General features: G+C 42.2%; 1 protein-coding gene across 2 annotated transcripts; it reads left to right on the top strand.

The window, feature by feature from the left end:
* Positions 1-2,965: 2,965 nt before the first annotated feature.
* Positions 2,966-21,815, top strand: LOC113453736 (uncharacterized). 2 transcript variants are annotated; one of them, XM_087930453.1, is made up of 10 exons: positions 2,966-3,560; positions 4,697-5,301; positions 14,617-14,693; positions 15,396-15,455; positions 16,251-16,322; positions 16,498-16,562; positions 17,351-17,488; positions 17,619-17,759; positions 17,997-18,134; positions 18,436-21,815. In XM_087930453.1, the coding sequence occupies exons 2-10, from the start codon at positions 5,190-5,192 to the stop codon at positions 18,944-18,946; spliced, it is 1,314 nt and encodes a 437-aa protein (XP_087786579.1). In that variant the 5' UTR covers positions 2,966-3,560; positions 4,697-5,189; the 3' UTR covers positions 18,947-21,815. The 2 variants fall into 2 exon arrangements, with proteins under 2 accessions (XP_087786579.1, XP_087786578.1); XM_087930452.1 differs by having other exon boundaries at positions 15,378-15,455.
* Positions 21,816-23,635: the final 1,820 nt, after the last annotated feature.

The following is a 23,635-nucleotide window of genomic DNA, read 5'->3' as shown; positions in this document are numbered from 1 at the left end:
GAAACAGCTAGAGACAAAAACCTGGCGCAGATTTTAAATTGGGTAGGAAAAGGATAGTCAGAAACTGAGAGTGACAAGACCATCAGACTGTTCCGGAATAGACAAACAGAACTCTCAATACTTAAGGGGTACATACTATAGGGGGATTGGGTGGTCAGATTGGACAAATTAAGGAAATGCATACTAGAATTGTTACATGAGGGTACTGAAAAATGAAAGCCCTGGCAAGGAGTTATATATGGTGGCCAGGGATGGATAAGGAAATAGGGGACTGGGTGGCAATGTGTAAACGCTGGCAGGAATCGAGGCCAACACCCCCCACAGCACCAAAACATGAATGGGAAACATGAAGAGGACCCAGCAGAGTTATTAATGGGGAGGAAACTAAGATCACAGCTAGACAGACTACACCCCACATATAGCCCCAAAAAACCAGCAGACTCCTCCAGCAATTCCCACATATTTCAAACAGGGGACCCAGTATACGCAAAAAAATCTCACAGGAGAACCACTGTGGATACTAGCAAAAGTAACCCAGATAACTGGACCCCGTGCATACAGGGTAGACACTGAGGACGGGAGAAGCTGGAGGAGGCACATTGACCAGCTCAGATCTAGAGTCATGAAGGGTGACCCAAACAGACCCACGGAAGAGGGGGGAGACCCCTCAAACAAAACAAACCCAGGGAAGGAGGGGGAGACTCCCTTAAAAATAACCATAGGGGAGGGGGGAGACCCCTCAAACAAGCAAAACACAACCAGGGAAGAGGGGAGAGACTCCTCAAAAAGACAAAACACAAGTAGGAAGGGAGGGGAAGACCCTCCATGAGCAAGAGAAATAACAGAACAAACCCTGACAACTATGCAACAACCACTACTAACACTAGCCCCGGTCGGGAAATGCAAACATGTACCTGAGACCAGGGAAGAAGATAGGTCGGTAAGGCGGGAGCAGGTCCACAAGAATAGTGGGGAAGCAGACCCTGGCGGGATAACTCATGGCTGATGTAAGGTTTAAGCTGTGGATTTGGTACCTTGTGATTTTTTCTCACACACCTATGATTTCAAAATAAATTCTGTGGAGCTAAAGGGGGGCTTACTCTACTGCAGTCATTCTGCAGGCTCCTCATCAGAAGAGGAGATGGTGAAGTTTCAGCTGCCCTGCATTTGCCTAAAATCAGATTACAAACCAGCCAGGATTGAAATATCCGTTTTGGCAGCAGGAGTTCTGTGTTGATGCCTGAGTGTGCTCGGCCATTTCAATTTTCCACTCCTTTTTCTGAAATCGGCATAGAAGCATGTTGTGGGTGCTTCACCAATTAATTCAGTGTGTTTACCTTGGAAGCACTATTCCAACAGGACCAGTCAATAGGACTTCTTTAACTACCCCAGACAAAAGAGACTTAAAAAAAAACCTAAAAAAAAGAAAAGAAAACCTAGAACTATGCCGCCTCCGGTCTGATCTAAATATAGTATATAAAATCATACATTGCAATGTCCTATCTGCAAATGAATACTTCATCTTCAATCATAACAATACAAGAGCACACAATAGATACAAACTCAAGGTTAACCGCATCAAACTTGACTGCAGAAAATGCGACTTCAGCAAGAGAGTGGTCAATGTCTGGAATACTCTATCTGACTCTGTGGTTTCTTCCCCAAACTCCAAAAACTTTAACCTTAGACTGTCTACTATTGACCTCACCCCCTTCCTAAGAGGCCTGTAGGGGGCATGCATAAGCGCACCAATCGTGCCTAACGTCCCTGCCCTATTGCTTTTTATTTTTCTCATAAGTATCTATCTCATGTATTCAAAACTATATTTATTTTTATACCTGTATCTTACAAGCGATTGACAAATCAAATAAATACTAAAATACTAAAAAAGTACTTTAATCCACATTTTTTACAGAAGATGCTTGTGCAAGGGATGTGTCTCAACTTCTGTCTTTTCTTCTAAATCAGTATCTGAAAGTTGGGCAACATAAATTTGATACATTATTATTTTTAAAGAAGTCTCTTAATTCATAGAATGGACATTTTAATTTAGGTCCCCAACTGCCTGCAAACATGCTTACAGCCTTCTGGGGACGAGTGGAGGAGGGATAGACAAGGCTGAACACTATTTCTATGCAAGATAGGATAAAAGCACTTTACCAGCTGCCTAACTTGGTTTTTGTGCTGTTCTTCATAAATGCATGTAAACTCCCCTAACATTGTTTAGATTGCTGGCTATCCTTTTGTATTTTGATATCCAATTTCACAGTTTCACCTAGATGAAGAATATATGGTTTCATTTGATGGTCTGGATTCTACAGTTATAGGAGCTAAATAAAATAAAAGCATTTACATAATAGCTATACTGTCATCTGTATCAAGTCATCTATCACAAACCTAATATCTTTTTTTCTGATTAGCCCTCACCAGATCAGGCACTGTCAGAAAGACTCTGACAGCACCTTTTCCAACTAACACATTTTTTAAAGACCTAACACATAAGCTTTGGAAACTGTAGTTTCAGGCTAACATGGCTGTCATCCTCAAGTGATATTCAGACAGTATCTAAACATAAGGAAATCTCTGCACTTCTGAGACGATGAATTTTGCTCAGGGGTCTTTGTGAATCCTTTAGAGTCTAGAAATAAGAACTCTGCTTTCACATGCTTGCTGATCTCAGCAAAGAACTTTAAAACAAATATAACTTGCTTTGCAGAAAAAAAGTTTATTCCTTAAGAAGACTTATTATTTTATGTGTTCAGTGTGTTTAATTACTTTACATTTTGTAATCTTTTCTACACACTTGCCTAGAAGAGAGATTAAAGCAACCAGTTTTTTATTTTTAACTTCTTTTTTCAAGCCCTTTCTTAAAGTTAAAAGTTCTTAGGCAAAGATGTTAATCTTAAGGAAAGGTTTTCTGGTTTGGTTAACGACTCCTTTCTACTTCTTTGAAGGTGTATTGATTTTTCAATCATGAGATGTTCTCATTTTTTTCAGATGATATTCCCACAGTGTATATTTGCTAGATTTCTGGAAAAGTCTGAAAACCGAACACATGCTCACCAAATCATGTGCCGCCATGCATGTGCTTACTTCCAGCAAGTTTGCCTCAATTCCCAGTTTGAAATGATGTTCTGCAAGGCTATAAGATCTTATCCCTACTTTCAATGTCACAGTCGTCAATGCTACTGTGAAGAAAGAAGTTTTTTACAAAAAGCAGAAAGAATGAAAAAGGTTTTTGAAAGAAAGCAAGGAGTACAGAATGAGGAAACCCACCATTATAACCAGTTTCAAGCCTGCTGACCACAGTGCAATATGTGTGGCACAAACTTCTCCTATATGGATTGTTCACAGGACACAGCAGTAAAGAAATTGAAGTTGATCTGAGAAAAAACTAAGGCTTAATTTGAATAATGTAAAATAAAAACTCTTAGGAGCCACAGTGGCACAGTAGTTAGAATGCAGTACTGAGGCTACTTCTGTGGACTGCCGGCTACCTGCAATTTGGCAGTTCAGATCTCACCAGACTCAAGGTTGACTCAGCCTTCCATCCTTCTGAGGTGAGTAAAATGAGGACCCAAATTGTTGAGGGAAATAGGCTGACTCTGCAAATCGCTTAGAGAGGGCTGCAAAGCACTGTAAAGTGGTATATAAGTCTAATGAAATCCATCGCTAAGAAATGGATTGTATATTTTTCATTTCGTTTGTATGCTATGCATTCTCCTCATATAGGAATGTCATTTTTCCTATTCTAACTATTATTCCTGGTATGATTTCACCTCCTTTTCAAATGGCCTGCAAATTAGAGCCTCTTCTCCTTTGAGTTAAGTATACCCTCTCTAGTGGTTATTGCTGAATATTGCTGAAATAAACATTTTCTGAATAGCATATCCGCTCCTTAAAGAATGCAGTGATAGAACAGTATTTGAGATGCTATGTCAACTACCAGCAGTCTAACTGCAGATCTCCTGCCATTTGATGAGGTTGCATACAATAACGCCATACATAGCAGCACAGGGCTTATCCCATTCAAAGTAGCCACTTTGTCCCATGCCGGAATACCCTTGGGAACCCTCCTCCTCAGTAAGTTTAAAATAATAGGTGGGGTTTTTGCAGAATGTGTGGGGAAATGTAAAACGAGCTAGCCAAAGCAACGGAGACTCAGAAAGTGCAGGCAGAGAAGAGGCAGTCACCCCAGAGACAGTTTCACATTGGCGACAAAAGTGTAACTCCCCACAAAGTACCTGAAGTCAAAGCTGTCCTACCGAAAGTTGGGTCCGAAATTTATAAAGCCTTTCCCCATTGTGAAAATCACAAACCCAGTGATAGTGGAAATGCCACGCCTACTGGAAAAAGTGCACCCAGTGTTCCACTGCAGTTTGCTTAAGCTGCTGGTGGGGTCAGAACTGGACCAGTTGCCAGGATAGCTCCAGGTCTGATCGTAGTGGAAGAGGAGACACATTACGAGGTTAAAATGATCCTGGAAGCCAGGTTACACAAAGGCAACTCCAGTAACTAGTCCAATGGAAGGGATACCCAATGTCAGATGCTAGATGGGTGAATCTGCAGAATATGAAGTCAGACCGATTGATCAGTAAGTTTCGTGAGAAAGACAAAGGACCTTCCTTGGCATAGAGAGAACCCTGGCTTTCATTAATATGTGTCCTTGTGTATGTGTGTATTTGATGTTTTCCAGGTCCTTCTCACTTTCTAGTAGGATCCAACTGTCAACTTTGAAACGGACCGGGCCTGCCACAGCTATCTTTCTGTTTCCCAGCTCGTCACACAATGTGAGAGGGAGGAGGTCTGCAATGTCAGACCAGACAACATGAACCAAGGTCATCTCAACAGGTGTTGGCCAGAGACTGAGGGGTTGCCAAAGAGATGCCAGAACATCTAATGGGACAGTGTGACTGATGACAATGAAGAAGGGCAATATCTATTCTTTAATTATACCGAAACCATGGGAAATATTTAGAGCTAGTTTTGTTTTCATCCATGCCGAAATGATGTACTCAATAAAACAGTTCTTTGAGAAAGTTGCAAGTTTCAGAGTGCTGAATTGGTTGAGTTCATTAGTCAGAACCTTGACACCTATGTTAAATTGCACGGTTAAGCTGATTTTTAATTGACTGCACATCCCACAGCAACCATTTCATAAGCAGAAAAGACCCTTGTGGTAACCGCTCATGAAAGCATACAGCATGCAACATATGCTCCCCAGTCCAAAACCATTACACAAACAGGATAAGAAGGAGAGGCACAGAGACAGGGTTGCCAAAAGACCTGTTGTTGCCAGAGGTGAGCGAGCAAATGCCTTCTCTTCTTCACTTAGAAACTCTGAGATCCCTTCTTACCCCTTGTAAGTTTTTATGAAGAGAAAAATAGGGTGACATTTAGCGGCTGTGCATTTCATGCTTCCTTACTTTGTGCTGTGATGCATATGCTGGACATTTGGTACCTTCCTGAAAATTTCTTATTACGGGGACAAAATTAATTTTCTCATTGTAGCAATTCCTATATTAAAAATTCAGAATCTGAACAGAACAAACACCTTCTGTAACTGAGGAGGAGGATGGGTCAAAAGTGAAGAGTTATATTTAAAAAAATTCTGCTCAGCAAAATGTGTTAGTAAGAAAGGGAGGAAAGAAACGAGTCTTATTCCTTATTTCTAACTTGCTTCTAAATTTCCCCTTACAAATCCAATCCTGTTATGTCGCTGGAACTTGCCCAAGTCCCCACCCAGGTCCGTTCATGCTGCGGGGGCGTTTGCTGCCCCTCATTGGCTGGCCTCCCTCGACAGCCGGCTATAAAAGCCAGCTGCAGGGTCCGGCTAGCCGCTGATCGCTGTGAGCCTGCTCCAGGCAGAGCTAACACGTTCAGTCCTTTATTGCTACAATAAAGTCTTGTTGCATCCAAGCCCTGGTCTAGCCTCTCATTGCTCAACTACAACACTGGCGACGAGGATGGGATGGCTACCAGAGGCGATTCGCAACAGCTGAAATCACTAAAACCGCTGAGCCGCAGCCGCGCCGCCGGAGAGCTCGGTCAGCAAAAGCGAAAGTAATAAGTGTCTGTAGCCGCTTGTTAGCAAGCTACAGGGGAAAGTGAAGCGCTGCGAGCCGCAGCCGCTCAATACAAAAGCGCGAAATTCAAACGGCTGTCGTTTGAATTTCAAGCCGGAATACAGCGCGGTGCTGTTATTCCGAATCACTGGCACTTACGCAGGCGCGAAATTCAAAGCGCTATCAGAGGTGGTAAGCCATCACCGCCTACGCTCTCCAGGAGCGCGAAAATCAAAACGCTGCCAACAGCCGTTGCAGCTTAGCCACAATTGCAGCCCAGAGAGAGAGAGCAGAGAGGTTCTGTGGAGCCTCTCCAGAGCTGTAGTCACTAGCCTGACAAGAGCACAAGTGCCATTTTGTTGTCCCAGAGAGATTTCTCAACAGCATAACGCGCAGAAGTCCTCATCATGAACTCCAACCCAGCCTTCCCACCGTTCAAGCCGGAAGAAGAAAAATGGGAGTCATACAAGAATCGTTTTAACCACTATATCGACGCTATCGGTCTGGCTGATGCTGGGGAGCACAGAAAAAGGTCATTCTTCCTCAGTTATTGCGGAGCCATCGTTTTTGATACAGCCACAGCACTCGTCGCTCCACGTGAGTTAAAGAATGTTCCCTGGGCAGAATTGCTAGAGATTCTCACCAATCATTACTCCCCCAGACCATCACAAATCGCGAGGCGTTTCACCTTCCGGATGAGGAAGCAAGCGGAAAAAGAAACCGTCAACCAATATATGGCCGCCTTGAGGACTGCAGCCCTCCACTGCGGGTTCGGGAACTATCTTGATGACATGCTCCTCGACCAGCTCGTCTGCGGGGTCAAAGACCTTCACCTCCAAAGGCGACTACTCGCCAAGAAGGACCTCAACTTATCCCAAGCCGTCGAGGAAGCCCTGGCAGCAGAGCTGGCAACCCAGTCAGCCACTGAAATTCAAGGTCCCGTTCCCAAACAAAGCTGCGCCACCGTTCATTCAGAAGAGGTAGTCAACGAAGACAACCCTAACGATCAAACAGACATCCACCACCTCACCCATGCCAAACAACCACAGACAGGAGTCAGGCAAGAAACCAACAGCGCACCCAAACACATCATCCTGTGCCTATCCTGTGGCGGACCTCACTCGAGAGCTACGTGCAAATTCAAGGGTGCCATCTGTAACCATTGCCACAAAAAAGGCCACATCGCTAGAGTCTGCCAGGCCACGCACAACTCAGCACAAAAGGTTCCTTCCTTTTCCCATTCTGGGCCTCAAAGGCAAGTACTAAATTGTCACACTTGCTACCATGCTAACCACACCTGTCACTCTATTAGTAAAATAACACTTTCCATTTTATTAGAAGGTAAACCTTGTCGTATGGAGGTTGACACGGGGTCAGCGCTCTCAATCATCTCTTGGAGCACCCTCAAGAAAATCCAGCCCAGACTATCCAGAAACCAGCTCCAGAAGTGCCAGATCTCCTTGAGGGATTATCAGGGAAAGGACATTCCAGTGCTCGGCAAAGGCGAGTTCCTTGTTAATTTTAAAGCTTTTAAAGGCCACCTGCCTCTAGTGGTAGTCAACGGCAACCTCCCCAGCCTTCTGGGGCTTGATTGGTTCCCCTACCTCGGCCTAGGGTTAACAGGAGTCCATGCTGTCTCAGCTTCTGACACTGACTCCTTATTCACTGACTACTCAGACGTATTCAGCAATGAGTTAGGGTGTTATAATGGTACCCCCATCTCGTTTACAGTTGACCCGCAAGCGGTTCCAGTCCGGCTGAAACCGCGTAGAGTCCCATTCGCCATTCGGCCTAAACTGGACGCAGAGCTCGATAAATTATTAAAGCAAGGGGTCATTGAGCCGACAGACTTCGCCAAATGGGAGACGCCAATTGTCACACCCCTTAAAAAGGATGGCAGCCTGAGAATTTGTTCAGATTACAAAACAACAATCAACCACTTTCTACAAGTTAGCGCGTACCCAGTCCCGGTCATTCAACATTTATTGCATACCTTTGAGCCTGGCAACATTTTTGCCAAATTGGACATGTCACAAGCGTATCAGCAGTTCCCTGTTGACAACCAAACAGCCGAACTGCAGACCATTGTGACCCACAGGGGTGCCTTCCGGTGCAAGCGTCTCCAGTTTGGCGTAAGTGTTGCCCCGGGCATCTTCCAATCCTTCATGGAGCGTATACTACAGGGCCTCCCTGGCGTAGTACCCTACTTCGACGACATATTGGTCTCGGCCAGGGACAGACCCCAACTCTTCCAAAGAGTCAGAGCAGTGTTAGACAGGTTCAGACAGCATGGTCTCAAATTAAAAAAGGAAAAATGTGCCATTGCCACTAGACAGGTGGACTTTCTGGGCTATAGAATTGACGCCTCAGGCATTCACCCCCTAGAGTCAAAGGTCAAGGCAATTCATGAGGCACCCACGCCAACCACTAAAGCCGAGCTACAAGCCTTTTTGGGATTATTGAACTTTTATGCATCATTTCTACCTCACAAAGCATCAGTAGCAGAGCCTCTACACAGGCTCTTAGATAAAAAGCACCTTGGCACTGGGGACACAAGGAAGACACCGCTTTCGCAGTCAAATCACTGCTCATATCTGACGCAGTCCTTATTCAATTTGACCCACACCTTCCACTGGTACTAGCCGCGGATGCCTCCCCTTTTGGGATTGGCGCCGTATTAAGCCATAGACTACCCAACGGCTCGGAGGCACCGATCGCCTTCTTTTCCAGAACGCTCTCAGCAACAGAGCGTAACTATAGTCAGATAGACAAGGAGGCTTTAGCCGCAGTGGCCGTGGTTAAGAAATTTCATGAATTCCTGTTTGGCCACAACTTTGAGCTAATCACGGACCACAAGCCTCTCCTGGGTCTTCTTTCCGGAGACAAGCAGACTCCCCAAGTGTTGTCTCCCAGAATGATGAGGTGGACTTTATTCCTGGCGGCTTATTCGTACAAGCTCATCCACCGCCCAGGAAAAACGTTAAGTCACACAGACGCCCTCAGCCACTGCCCCCTGCCAGCTCCAGCAGAAGACCCGGCCCCGGTCCACGCCATCTTCGATGTCACCGAGCTCGACCTTCCTGTCACCGCTCTCGACATCGCCACCAAATCCAAGACGGACAAAACCATCGCCCAGGTACTGGACTGGGTGAGGAGGGGGTGGCTGGGCTCTAACCTCGCAGCCGAATTCACACCTTTTAAGACCCGTCAACAGGAACTGTCCAGCATACAGGGCTGCCTGTTGTGGGGCACCCGGGTTGTTATTCCGGCCTCACTTCGCACACCAGTCTTAGAGGCACTACACGAGGGCCACCCGGGCATCGTCCGGAGGAAGGCGTTGGCACGGAGCTACTTCTGGTGGCCTGGCTTGGACGACGACATCGTCAAGTGGGTAAGCTCATGCCAACCCTGCCAGGAATCCAGACCTTCCCCTCCTGTCACCACCCCCACAAAGTGGGAGAGCGCCAACGCGCCTTGGTCAAGGCTACACATTGACTTAGCGGGTCCTATACACGGCAAAACCTTCTTGGTGGTCGTAGATTCATACTCAAAATGGATCGACGTGGCCCAACTATCCACGACCACCACGCTAGCAGTTACCAAGGCTCTAACTCGCCTATTCGTAACACACGGGCTACCAGATACCATTGTTTCGGATAACGGCCCCCAGTTTGCCTCAACAGAATTTAGCCGTTTCGCCACAAATCTTGGCATCCGTCATATCTTCACGGCTCCCTTCCATCCTGCCAGCAACGGACTGGCAGAGCGAGCCGTTAGATCCACAAAAGAAGCGTTGGCCAGATTCAGCAAAGAAGATTGGCATCACAGACTCTCCCGTTTCTTGCTTAGTCAACACTCGACCCCTTGCATGGTCACCAACAAATCCCCTGCTGAACTTCTAATGGGTAGACGCCTAAGAACTGTGTTGGATAGGCTCCACCCTCACTATTGCCCTGACACCCCTCTCGCTTCAATGACGGGGGGTCAGAGATTTTGTCTTGCAGGAACATGTATTTGACCCTCTGGCAGGGTCGAGAGATATTGTACCTCTCTTCCCTAGCCGGCTAAACCCCCTTTTCCAAAGGCAGCTGAGCAGCGGTCAGCAATGGCCGCCACATAGAAGAGCTCAGCCGTAAAAAGAAAGTGCAGGAGGAGCTGTGAAGAAATGAAAGTGATCTTTGCTGACCGGGACAAAGTAACAGTGAAAGTACCCTGGAGCTTAAAACTTACTAAAGATACATCGTTTCCAGACCGTACTAAGCGGCGAATGGAAGTTAAAGGAAAAACTTTTTTTCTTTTCACTCTCCTTCCAAACGTGACAGCGATAGAACTTTATGAGAAATCGGAAAACCTGCATTGGAGGTATGCTAAAGGCTAAAGGCTAAATGCTAATGCTAAAGGTATATGGATTTCTGAATATTTAAAGAAAAATCTTTTTTGCTGTAAGTGGGAAGGGAGAGGAAAAAAATCGGAGTAGAATTTGAAAACGAGGAGACTGCCTAGAATTTTAAACAGCTATTGAACATTAATAAGACTTCAAAAAGATATATCTTAATTGAAACTTTGTGATTAAACAGCAACCCCAGAAAGAGAAATGGAAGAAAGAAAAAAGTGCTAAAAGAAATAGTTTATTTGGATTGTTTGGTGACTTTGGAGTCCTTGGGAATTATTCTTGATTAAAAGCACTTGGGTGGTTGTTTTGGAAAAAAATTTTCTCTTTACAATGGCATCGCTTGTGGATGAATTAAAAATTGAATATCAAAAATACAAAGAAGAAGAACAAGAAGGGAAAGATACTTTGGGCACTCTTTTTCAATTTCTAGAAATGGCGGTATGTACTTATGAAAAATTGACTGCGCAGCAGGACGATTGGGATAAAGAAGAAGCCATCTTTGATGAACAAGTGATTCTATTTGGGGAGGAGGAGAAAGAGGAAAAGAAAAAGGGGACTTTAAGACTAGAAAAAACCAAAAAAGAGAAAAATGAGTTGAAAGGTGGATACAAGGTTAGAAAACAACAGAAAGGGGGAAAGCAGAAGAAGAAAAGGGAGGTGGAGAGACAAAGGGGTAAAAAGGGTAAGGAGAAGAATAAGCAAGGGAGAAAGGAAGGGATGAGAAGCCTCAATGGTGGGAAGCAAGATTTAAAGAAACAAAATTCATTTAGAGATAATGGGTAAATTTAATTGAAAAAGGGATTCTGTAAGGTACATAAGATTGTGTTTTTATATGTGTATTTAGAATAAAATGCCTAAGAGATAAATGAGTATTAATATGTATGATTAATTTTTTAATGGCATTGATAGTGGTCTTAGCTACATTATATACCTATAAATTTGTTCCTTTGTTGTTGTTGCTTTTCTTTCTTATAAAATAGATTGTGTAATTTTAGAATGCACTGAACAGAATCCCAATACAAATTATGTGTTATATTAAGTATTATTAAGTTAGGGGAAAGAGTTAAAGGCGTCATACTCCAATCAGTGTACAGGAGAAGTATTGTTCAAAGAGAAAAGATGAATGGATAGCTGGAAATAGAACAGACAAAGAATGATAAGTATTATGATTTGAACTGAGATGAGATAAATAAAATAAAACAAAGTTAAAAGAGGGAAGAAGCTATATAGAAAATTGAAAATGGTAATAAGATATGGAATGGTATATAAAATGAATATGATTTTTGAATTTGTGTCTGTACGAAGAGTTTTAACCCGGGATCAAGCAACTTTCAGAAAAGATGTCTTATGTTTTTATGTTTTATGTTTTGTTTGTTTGTGTATTGTCCTTGAAAAGCAATAAAAATTTTATTAGCAAGAAATATAATTTGAATAATAGAATGAAAGGGAGAAATAAAGAGAAGTTGGGATAAGATATGAAGTTGAACAAATAATGTAAATATATATATTAAATTGTGTTTGTATGGAAATGTGATAATTTGGAAGTATTCTGTTTCTAAATAAGATGTTCTATTGTTTTTTTCAGAAAAGATCGTTTATGTTATTATATTCTATGCTTTGTGTATTGTTTTGTAAAAACTAATAAAATTTTTTTTTTAAAAAAACTGATTTATGGCTAAACAGTCTATGCACAGAATCTGCTGAACTAACAATTAGCACCTGCTCGGAGTTAGACAATAGACAACAGGATTCAAGGAGGGTTGGATTTACAGCTTGAGCAGACTACTCTGGCACTGCACATGACGCAACATATGTATCTGTTATTCAAGGACAGTTGCATAAGTGTTCCATCAGAAAATGTTAACATTTCTTGCTTGTATGTGCCTTGCCTTCCCCCGTTTCCCATTATGAAGTCAGAAGCAATCATGTGCATGTAGGAGCGCACCTCTGCACAACCCACAGTTGGAATTTCAGAGGGTTTGTGTCAGCCTGTATTGCTTCATGTTCAGGAGCTCAAAGTACTGGAGAGTCTTGGTCCCTCTTTCCGTCCATCCATTAACTTTGTAAGATAAAGGGATGAGAAAATGTGATGAAGTCCTCCAGGAATGTCCATGTTGAGAAGCTCCTTGTTCCTCATCTAATACCTTGATTGCTGCATCAGAATTGAGTTGAACTCTCAACTTAAGTGGTTTACTGAAGTTTTTCCTTGTGGAACTATTCTAAAAGTTCTTAGATTTACCTTAGGATCTCCAAGGAGAGCCAACGTTGTTCTGAAGCTGTCTAGGGCTTAAAACTGCCTTTTCCAGATCCAATGCGGACGATAAAGTGTGGGCTTTATCAAAGCTGGGAGGAAAGATGGGAGGAAAAATTGGTGGCTGTCAATTCTCTAATCTCCTCTCCCTTCACTTTAGAATGTTCTTCTGATGTTCAGCTGAAAACCTTCCGTCTTCTGAAGCACCAGGGATAAAATCAACTCTCAGGTTCTTCTGGAGACAGTAACTCCCTTTTCCTTTAAAATTCTCTTTATGAGACTAATCAGTAATTTTCTCATCTTGTCCTCATGCTAGAGTTAAAAGGCCTCCCCACAGAGAAGAGAGGAAGATAGGACGACCCTCCCTCAGCCACCTTGTTCATAGCTGAACTGCTCCAATAATGAAGAGAGTCACATAGATCTGTTCCACCCTTGACATGGGTCAGTTGCCACTTGAGAACATTAAGCCGTGTTATGTTCTTGGCACAGATGTGTCCCAAGAATTTTTCCATAGGCAAAATAGGATGGTAAAGTTGGATGGTAATTCACCAGAGGAAAACAAGCAGACATGCTAGAAATTGAGAATGTTGGAGTTTTTGGAATCATTTGTGAGTGGTCATTTAGTAGATGGACACTTGTTGAAATGGTGTGAGCTCAAGATAGTCATTGTTACAGAAAGGATCCCACCTACTAAGATGGTAATAATTCTACTCCATTGCACTCCAGAGGTAAAGGACATTTGGTATAATCGACATAGCAGAAGCACCCCTAACGTCCAGCCTGATGAACAGCCAAGAATTTTGAGGTGTTCTAGTTGTTCTGAAATTAGTGAAAAGGAAAGAATGTTTCAATGGTGTTGTAGCCCAAGCTCCAATACCACATGATAGTGGACAGCCATTGATCAATTTGAGCATAGGTGGCATAGGCGGGGGTATCTGGTACCTGCCATGACACTGTGGTGCCTGCAAGATGCACCCCTAGCATCTATCTACAGCCAGATAAAAGATTAAGACATAATAGACCACGTCATGAAACACTGATTGTGATGACTTTGACTGCTACACATATATATATCCAGGATCCCAACCCTTGTGCTGAGGTGTTGAGTAGTTGAGGTGCTGAATTGTAGAGGAGCTGAGTTGCTGAGTTGCGAGGTGTTGAGGAGCTAAGGTTCTGAAGTGCGGAGGTTCTGAAGTGCGGAGGTTCTGAAGTACGGAGGTGCTGAAGTGCTGAGGTTCTGAGGTGCTGAAGTGCTAAGGTACTGAAGTGCTGAGGAGCTGAGGTGCGGAGGTGCTGAAGTGCTGAGGAGCTGAAGTGCTGAGGAGCTGAAGTGCTGAGGAGCTGAATTGCGGAGTTGTTGAGGAGTTAGGTGCGGAGGTGCTCAAGGGCAGAGGAGCTGAGGATCCTGGTGAGGAAACACCTCTGGAAGGATGACCAGATATTTCAAATTAAGTTTAACAATATAAGAGATCCAAGTCCCTCCTTATTGGTCAGAATGTCTTCTTCCACACCATTGGGAGCTGCACTCTTGTGGCAGCTGCATTTGGCTACAGCTCTGTCTTTATAAAATTAGTGTCTTTATAAAATACATAAAACACTTGTTTTTAGTATAACCTTTAAGGGCTAATGTTTTTATGGTTTGAGTTTTAATTTACCAATCCCATTTTTCATTATTGCGACTATTCCTCTAGATTCTCTAGGACAGAAACATTATTTATTTGCTTATCTTTTTATGTTACTTGTGTTCAATACTTGTCCTAAAGGATCAAATCAGAGGAACTGGAGGGCAAATATAATTTAAAAATGATGTGCTATTCTAGACATTGTCTCTCAAGATCTACATTCCAATTTTTGAAATAAAAATGTTAGAGCTATTCTGCATTCTCACCTATTACCTTATCTTCTAGTTTCCATCACTGATTTTGCGATGGAAAACGATTTGTTGAGAAAATTAAGAGAAAACATGAAACGTCTCCAAAAAGAGGTAAGAGAAAACATTTGTTCATAGGCTAAATGCTATTGCCAAGTGTTGTGGAATGTGTAGAAAGGTATAGAAAGGTAGGTAGGTAGGTACCATAGGTAGGTCAGCCCAGCCAGTGCCTGAGAATAAAACACAAATAAATGGAAGGAAAGCAACGAGAGAGACCTGGAGTCTCTATTGCATCTTGGGCAGCCATATGAGTAGGATGAATGAATCGATGAACTTGCAGAGCTAGTTTAGGTCATTGTAAATATTCATTTAACATATTTAATAGGTCAAGTTGCCAATGGAGATTTTACCTGACTTTAGCAGGAGCACTTTTTGTTTTCTCTGCACTTGAAATGAAAGGGCTATTTGGGGATATAGTAGAAGAACTCCCTATTTGTCCCATTCCTATCCCCAGGATGCTTTTTCAAGAGGCAACTGGACTTTTTGTTTTTTTGTTTTCCTTGAAGATGTATAGATTCTCATCCAAGAAGCTCCTTCAGTTCTGGATGAATATCAAAATCTTATTTTGTTCACTAGTGTGAATTTCCGGGGAAGGGTGCAAAGTAGATGCTAGAAGATACAGTTGGCACCTCAGATTTGAAGATGAAACTATGTTTAACATCAACCTAAGTCACATAGAGCTGTTCTTAGAAAAATTAGTGTCTTTAATTACTGTCAATTTGTTTTTTTAAAAAATAGGGTATTTTGTCATCGCAGGAAGAAAGATCCAGACTTCCCCTTCTGTCCTCTACCACAGGAGAAAGGAGACGCGCTGAGGTATATAATGTATACTTGTAGGTCACGTTAGTATATGTTTATGAAAAAAATGTAGAGAAACTGTAAATATTTTTTTTTTCACAATTGATAGTTAATAAGGCACGTGCAACATATTTTATATAGTGTATATGCTTGTTTTATATTTCTACTGCATATATGAGATCCACACACAATTATCAGAGTTCATGCTCATTCTTGGTTCGTTCCTTCCTTGCTACATTAACTACTTGCTTTGGCCACATACAATAGTGAAATAAAATTTAGATGTTTCATATTTTGTTTGAACCACTGTGTTTTGCATTGCCTAAACGGATTAACTAAAATTAGATCATTCCTTTTCTATCCCAGCGTGAATATTTATTGCCTGCATTGAACATCTACAGCAGGGGTCTTCAAACTTGATAGCTTTAAGACTTGTGGACTTCAACTCCCAGAATTCCTCCTCTAGTCAGGTTAGCTCAGGAATTCTTGGAGTTGAAGTCTACAAGTCTTAAACTTGCCAAGTTTGAAGACCCTTGATCTACAGCAATAAATTGGGAGTTGCACGTGGTTGTGCTCATCTTGACATGCATGATTTTAATATGCACAAATATACTTGTCTACACCCCAGACTTTTTTCCTAAAGAGGAAGTTTAAACTAATATCCTCTTTACACTGACATCAGATAATTTATGGAAACAAATTAATGTAATTCTTCTCATGATCATGAAATGTATCTCCCAGAAAAAGGAAGAAACGTAACAAGCAAACCTCTAAAATTCATTTTATGTTTGTCATTCTTCACGGAACTGCCAGGTTTCCAGGAGCCGAGAAAATATTAGGATACACCTGGGCCAAGATTTAACTTTAAAGATGCGTTCCCATCAGGTAAGCAACCTAGCATACGAGGAACCTTTTGAGTGTGCCTGACCGAGGAATAGTTCACGTCATAATAAGAGGTGAAGAAGCCCAATGGCAAGTGATGGGGTAATGGGGGTGGGAGTAATCAGTGGGCTGATATGGAAATGTATTCCTGACTTGTGATGTATTTTGGTTTCTCTAGATTGTTCAAACAAAAACCGAAAGATTGGAAGTAGATCTGAAGAGAGCGAGGCAGCAGAGTTATACGTAAGTCATGGCATAAATCATGCCTTTATGTGGTGCACAAATGTTTTAGATATCTTCTCTAGGATGACTTCTGAAAAGTATTTAGTAACAATTTCCTGTTTATTATCTTGATGGATTATCTGCCCTCAAGTCATTTAATACTCACCTAGTTTATTTAGTGATTACATATCATGAGATAACCATACATTCCTAAAAAAGAAGCACTCCTTCAAATCTTGGCATGATTCTATTAAGTTCACACATTAAACACAACATTTCTCTTTTCTACATTGGCAATGGGACTGGCCATTTTATCAAACAAGTGATGAAAATTATGTTCTCCTAAAGCTTGGAAATAAGGTGGGAATAGCAACCCTTGAATTTGTTTTTTAAACAAAACCTCTCATAATGACTGACAATTGTATTAATACCCTTGATATTTCATGCTCCCTCATAAACAAGGTCCTGCCTTAATCACTGAGGAAGCAACTTGTTCTGATAGGTTGACAGGTAGGCATTTGTGAGAAGTGAGAACTTTCCCCATATCCTACATCCACAGCTTTACTTTGCTTCTGAAAATCATTTTGAATTTGTTTGAGCCTTTCGTGGAAGGTATAAAAAAAAAGAAAAATAACCGGTTAAAGCGTTATTTCCTGTGTGTTTATAGAAACACAAACACACACACACACACACACACACACACACATATGAAGGTATTTTGATGTGTTTTAATTGAAGAAAAAGATTGATAATTCAAGTAAGAAAATGAATTAAGGGAGCTAATTTCTCTCCGGTATTCATATTTGCAGAAAGACAATGGAAATGTCAAAACTGCTGACAGAAAAAGAGGAGCTGGAATTAAAAATTCAGGAGCTTACGAATAAAAATCTTCAACTGGCCAAAGAAAAAGAGGAACTCTGTGAAGAATATGAAGAAAAGCTGAGCAGGTGAGAAAATTTTAGATAGCAACCCTGACTTTCTCTTCCTTTCTCAGTTATTTCAATTAGTTTTAATTTTGAACAAGTTTTATGATTCCAATAAAAAAAATCTAAGGGGGCTAATTTCACTATTTTACAGGAAAAGTAGCTCTGATGAGTCTGAGCAGCTGGACAAACTCAGACGGGAGAATGAGAGTCTCAGCTGCCAGATTCAAAGATTCGCTGGAGAAAAAGCAGAGCTCCTGCGAGAAAATAATGACCTTAAAGAAGAACTTTATAGGTGAGAAATATTTAGATGCAACCTTAACTTTTTTTTTCAAATATAAATTTACTTATTAGAGCCCTTAGGCCAGATACACTGGATAAAAGAAATAGTCCATTCTTTCATAAGTATGTATAAGTGAATTAGAGCAATAGGTATAATGAAATACAAAAATTATTAGGAATGTAGGTATGCTTAGTAATTCAAGTAAAAAATTAAGAGGGCTAATATCTCTCTGGTCCTCAAAATTTACAGAAAGACAGCAGTGATATCAAAACTGATATCAGAGAAAGAAGAGCTTCTAATCCAGACCGAGATGCTGACGTTCAAAAATATTCAACTAAGCGACGAGAAAGAGGCGCTCTTCAGAGAGTACAAAGAAAGACTGTGGAGGTGAGAAACTTTTAGATAGCCACCATGAACTTCATGGTGTTCCGCTCCAAAATTTTTATATTAAGTTCTCCTTATCTTAGAAAGCTTGGAAAAACTTGACAATCTCCTTACTTTACCAAGAATTATGGCTCATTATACTTTTACAAATACAAATCTAGGAGTTAATCCCATGGAAGTGAATGGGAAGATATGTGTAGGAGATATGTATATGTATAGGAGATCCCCTATACCTCCAATCCCCACTGGACAACAATATTTATACCCTTCAAGAATGAAAGCTAACTGTCTGATTTTTTTCTAGAGAGAAACAACTGAGGAAGGGCTGCCGTGCATTCTCGATGGAGGGAGACCAGATGGACCAGAGAATTAGTGTTAGGGAGTGCAAAAGAGGCTCCGAGAGTGTTTGCCAAACAAGGGCAGACATTACAGAGGACAAGACAGAAGAAGCTCATGAAAAAATGGTGGAACATAAATTGAATAAGAAGTGGCTTAAAGCTTCGGTAGACAGCCTCAAAACCAAAAAATCTAAGGAACCCAGGGCAAATGTACTGAGATGGCTTCAGCAATCTCTGAAAATCCTGAAAGAGGATTACTCTAAACTGTCAAGATACACCCTGCCAGAATGGCTTAAAGCATCCACGACCAACCTCCCAAAGGAATGCGATGAGGCATCCAGGGAGGATGTGAATGGTTGGCTGCATGTATCGCTAAGTCATCTCCAAGAAGAAGGGCCGGAAACGTGTGATTTGGATGTGCAGGAATGGCTTGAAGCATCTATTATAGGCATTCAACATCGACAAAAGTCCAAGTAAAAGTCTTGAGGAAGCCTAAGGAAGGGATGCTTTGAAAAATCAATAGAGAACCTCAAGAAGTAACGTCCTGAAGGATCTGTGGTGAATATATTAGAATGGTTTCAAGGATCCTTAGAAAGCCTCTCACTGTCTGGAGAACCTAGACCAGTTCTTGAAAAGTGGCTTTGACAATCCTTGGAAAACCTGCAAGAAAAAGGTTCTGAAGTATCTAAAGAAGATGCCCAAAATGGCTCAAAATATCTGGAAAGAATCTTGAGAAGGAAAGAGCTAAAACACCAAACCTAGATACTGAGGAATGGCTTGAAGCCTCTATTTAAGGCATTCGGGATCTACAGAAGTCCCTGATAGAGATTACAAGAACTCTAAGGAAGAGATGGTTTGTCAGTAGAGAATCAATAGAGAACCTCAAGAAGAAATGTTCTGAAGGACCCGTGGAGAATATATTACAATGGCTTCAAGGATCCTTAGAAAGCTTTTCATTTTCTGAAGAACCTGTACCACCGCTTCTTGAAAATGGCTTCAACAATCCCTGAAAACTTGGAAAAGGGCCTGAAACATACAAACAAGATGCCAAAAATGGCTTGAAATATCTGTAAATAGTTTCAGAGAGGAAGGACCTGAAACATCCCGTCTAGGTACTCAGGAATGTGACTTGAAGCATCTATTAAGGGCATCCAGGATCTCCAATACTCTTTAAGGAATCAAAAGCAAGCATGGTAAAGAGGAAGGAGAGAGTGATTTGTGTAGAACCTGTTTGCTCTGAAAGAAACTAAAAGATGGATGGATGGATGGATGGTTTCAAACATCTTTAGCAAGTTCCAGAAAGCATGGTTCTATCACAATCCCCGGAAGAAGCCAGAAACAACCCAGAAGAATGGCTCTAGGAATCCACAGAAAATGTCCTGAAGAAATTGAGCAATATGTGAATGAGTAGCTTGAGATAGTCTTCAATCACCTCCACGAGGAAGGGCCTGAAACCTCCCATCCCATTTTGGTATAGGCTTGTCTCTCATTTCTGCTGCTTCTAATGCGACTGGGATCAAGATGACCGAATGAACACACCGGAAACCTATCGGCAAATATGTATTGTTTTGTTTTTTTAAAACTGCTTGGGCTTTTTTTTAAAGTGAGTGGCATCTACGGTATTACAGCATGAGCTTCATTCCCAGTGAATGCTTGTCATCAACCATTGTGATTATCTAGATGCTGCCTTAAGTTGGGTGGGAGGAGAAAAGAAAGAGAGTGGAAGAAAAAAGGAAAGAAGGAGAGATTGATATGGAGGAAGAAAGGGAAAGAAGCAGGGCCAAACAACAAGCATGATTTATGCCAAAATGTCAAGAACGGATAGACAACGGTAGAGTACAGACAAAGGATAAACCAAGGCTGCATATGACATACAGGCTGTCACACTAACCTACAGAGCACAACTCACAAACAAAGAGATCCTTGGGAATTAGGAATTTTGCCAGTGAGAGCTGGATGATGCCCGAAGATAACCATCAAAGTTAAATAATTCTCAATGATAGCCTATCAAGAAACTTCAAGCCAAGTAAGATGTCACAAAAGCTGTCACCAAGGATCTAGTTGAAGAAATGCATTTAAGCATTAGTTTAGAAATTAGATCGGTCAGCAATGACAATAAGTTTAGATGCACACCTCTGTTTCTAGGTGTTATGAAGAGGAAGCATTTTTCCTAAACAATACATATTAGTGTTACACAGTCTCATGTGAATTTACCCTACATAGATGTAAACAAAATGAGAGATGATTCTGTAACTAAGCGGTTAGTTTACGGATCAGAAGGTCTGGAAATAGCTTTCCCATGAACTCAAGGGCTGTCTTAAACAAGCCATGATCACTTAGCACATTTAGGAAAGGAACAAGGGAGATTTATTTGTCATGGCTGTGGTAAGAATTTCCAAAGCATCTTGACGAGGAGCACTCTGAATATTGCACCTTCTCTGCTGGAGAATCTGTGGGCCTCCAGTATTTTGGGGGTAGAAATTCCCACTCGTGGGCCTTCCCTTGGGGACTGCAATCCAGGAAGATGTGCAGCACCGCTCTTCAGAGAAGATTCGTCTGATTCTTACAGGAGAAGTGTCAGCTCAGTTTCGGCATGTGCTACGCTCTTATGGACTATTTCAAATGGATCTTCACTGTTGATCATTTTCTTTGTTTGGAATCAACTCACCTGCGTGTATAAAATGATTTAGGGCACCACATGCAGCTCTCATGGAAAAGCCAGAAGTGAAAGCTGGAAGCTTTGAAAGTGCAAACGAATCAACCAAAATCAGGAGTGCTGCCCTAAGTGCGCCATTGCTAACATAACAATGCAGCCTAGGTGAAAGGGAAGGGGTGCCTTATCAGGAAACTTCTCAAGACTTCTATGCCCATCTGACAGATATGGACCATGGTCTGGTCCACGGTCTGGGCCTCAGAGTATCTCCGTTGCCTGAAATGGGGGTCCCAGCAACCGAAGAGAGATCATTGGACTTGATGCTGTGGGAGTATGAGCGGATTTCCAGAAAAACTGCAGAGTGCGCAAACCCTTTCAGCAATTCCAAAAAGGCTCCACGCCCATTTGCACTCCCAGGTGACCCTGAGGACATAGACAAACCTCCAGGTGGGCTCAAATACTCTCTAAAAGAATACAAATGACCAGCGGCCTGTAAGGAATATAAATCCTTCCATTCCCTATCGTCCAGTCAAGAGCTGGAGAAGCTTCTTGGATAAGAATCAAAATGTCTTCAAAGAAAAAGCAAGAAAGTCCAGTTACCTCTTGAAAAAGCGTCTTTGGACATTGGACTTGATGCTTTTTTGTATTTAATTTCCCTGCTACCTGTTCTTAATAAAGCCTGAAATCTCCTTATTAACTGGTATGTTCATTGTCTTTGGATTCTCAAAAGGCCATTTATCTTGCACCTGGTTGTTGCCTGACACTTGGCCAAACACACGCACACACACACACAGAGGGAGACATATCAGATCTATCCCATCAGACTGATTTACTTTCAATAAGAAAGTAAATTTACAATCAAACAAAGGAGTCACTCAAAGAAATTTACTATTCAGAGGCAATTGCGCAAAGAGACCAGATCACCAACAAACCCAGCTCTCACTAGAAATCAACTGGATCCACCAGATATCTGGACCCCCAGAATGGGCTTGGCCTTGCATAGGAAGCCCAAAGCAGACTGCAGCACTACAGAGCCATCAAGCCACATTGCGGCACATGCCCAGCATGGGAAGCTTGGCTTGCTTTTCGACCCAGGGATTTCCCCAGCCCGATCCCCTTGCCACTTTCTCTGTAAGGGAAGAAGCCAGGCTCTGCTCCCTCACGTGAAATGGAGCACATAATCTCCATGCCAGGAGCAGCCTTCCTCCCAAGACATTTTTCTAGGAACCGGAGTTCTGGGCAGGCTCACTGATTCTGCAGCAAGGACAGCTAGTATTGGGGCACCCGCAAAGAAAGCCTTCTGTTCTTTCCATTCTAGGTTAAGCTGAAAGGAAGTAGCGTGCAAAGAGCCACATAATATTGTACTCCCCACGTCTTGCCAAATGACCTCACCTAATGGTTTCATCTACTGCTGGTGTTAAAAAGGACCAGCCACAAACCCTGATCACTCAGACCATGCTATTCACGTGCTTACACAGTGCTTGAAGGCTGTGAATTTTGGGGTAGGGAGGCATGTGGTCTACCTCAAACCTGATTCTCAATGGGATAAGTGCTCCCCAAGAGACAGCTGGTAGGCAATTGGGGTTCCCTCTGGATTCACAGTTGTTGCTCGAGGAGCGACTGGTAGCTGTGGCTAGCTGGCTTTGCAAAGAGCCATCTCCTGCATCAAAGTTGCCCATTCCTAGATTGAGAGGGTTTGCCCACAGTTTGGTCCCTTTATACCTGGACTTGTGTAACGGACTGTCCAGCTAATAATCTTTTGGCTGACACACTGCATGGACTTTGTTTTTTCCTCACGTTTAATACAAAGGGCTGGTTATCACTTTTCAAGCCGCAAATAGCACAGAGCCAGGATACTTGCAAGAAGGCATCTCTCTAAAAAGGTACATGCCCACAGGACTGAGCCAGATAGAGTGAGTGCCTCCAGGTCTCCTCGCTTAGATGGTGCCACCCAGGGAGCCTTAGTTAGCGCACCTTTCCCATAGCTGCCCCTGCCAAGTGATAGAGGATTTTCTATGGCATTCAGCATCCTCCCTCCATCCCCTTATTGGGCGATAAGGAGCTTGCAAACAGCCGGTTCTTCCTCCAAGGCATGGGATAGTTTGAGACTAGGTAGAGTTCAGAAGGTGTGGAGGGAGAATGGTTTTGCTAGTACCATACTAGGTACAGTCTGTGGTTACTAGCATTTTGTTGGTTTTTCTATTTTATTGTTATGCACTGACCCGCCCAGGGATGTTGCACATAAAATGGATATCCACGTCAGTCTCTTAAATAAAAAGGAGTCACTACTGTGTGATCATCTGTCCAACAACAAAAGCTGCCCCAAGAAATCTCTTTGGATCTGGAAAGAGGGAAATCCTTTCTTACGATCAGGAATCCCCTTGACCTGTTTAAGCTCCTATCTTCATGCAGGTAGATAGAAATTTCAATTGTGGAATGAAATCCTTTTAGTGCTTAAATGAATCCTACTTATCTTGGATCTTTTTAGAAAAATCCTCCAGATTAAATGTTTT

Source organism: Pseudonaja textilis, chromosome 3, assembly GCF_049901715.1.
Source record: "Pseudonaja textilis isolate UNSWEBS1 chromosome 3, rPseTex1.2, whole genome shotgun sequence".
In the NCBI taxonomy this organism is placed as follows: Eukaryota; Metazoa; Chordata; class Lepidosauria; order Squamata; family Elapidae; genus Pseudonaja; species Pseudonaja textilis.
Note: the sequence above shows the minus strand (reverse complement) of the source record. Positions and strands in the feature narration are given on the sequence as shown.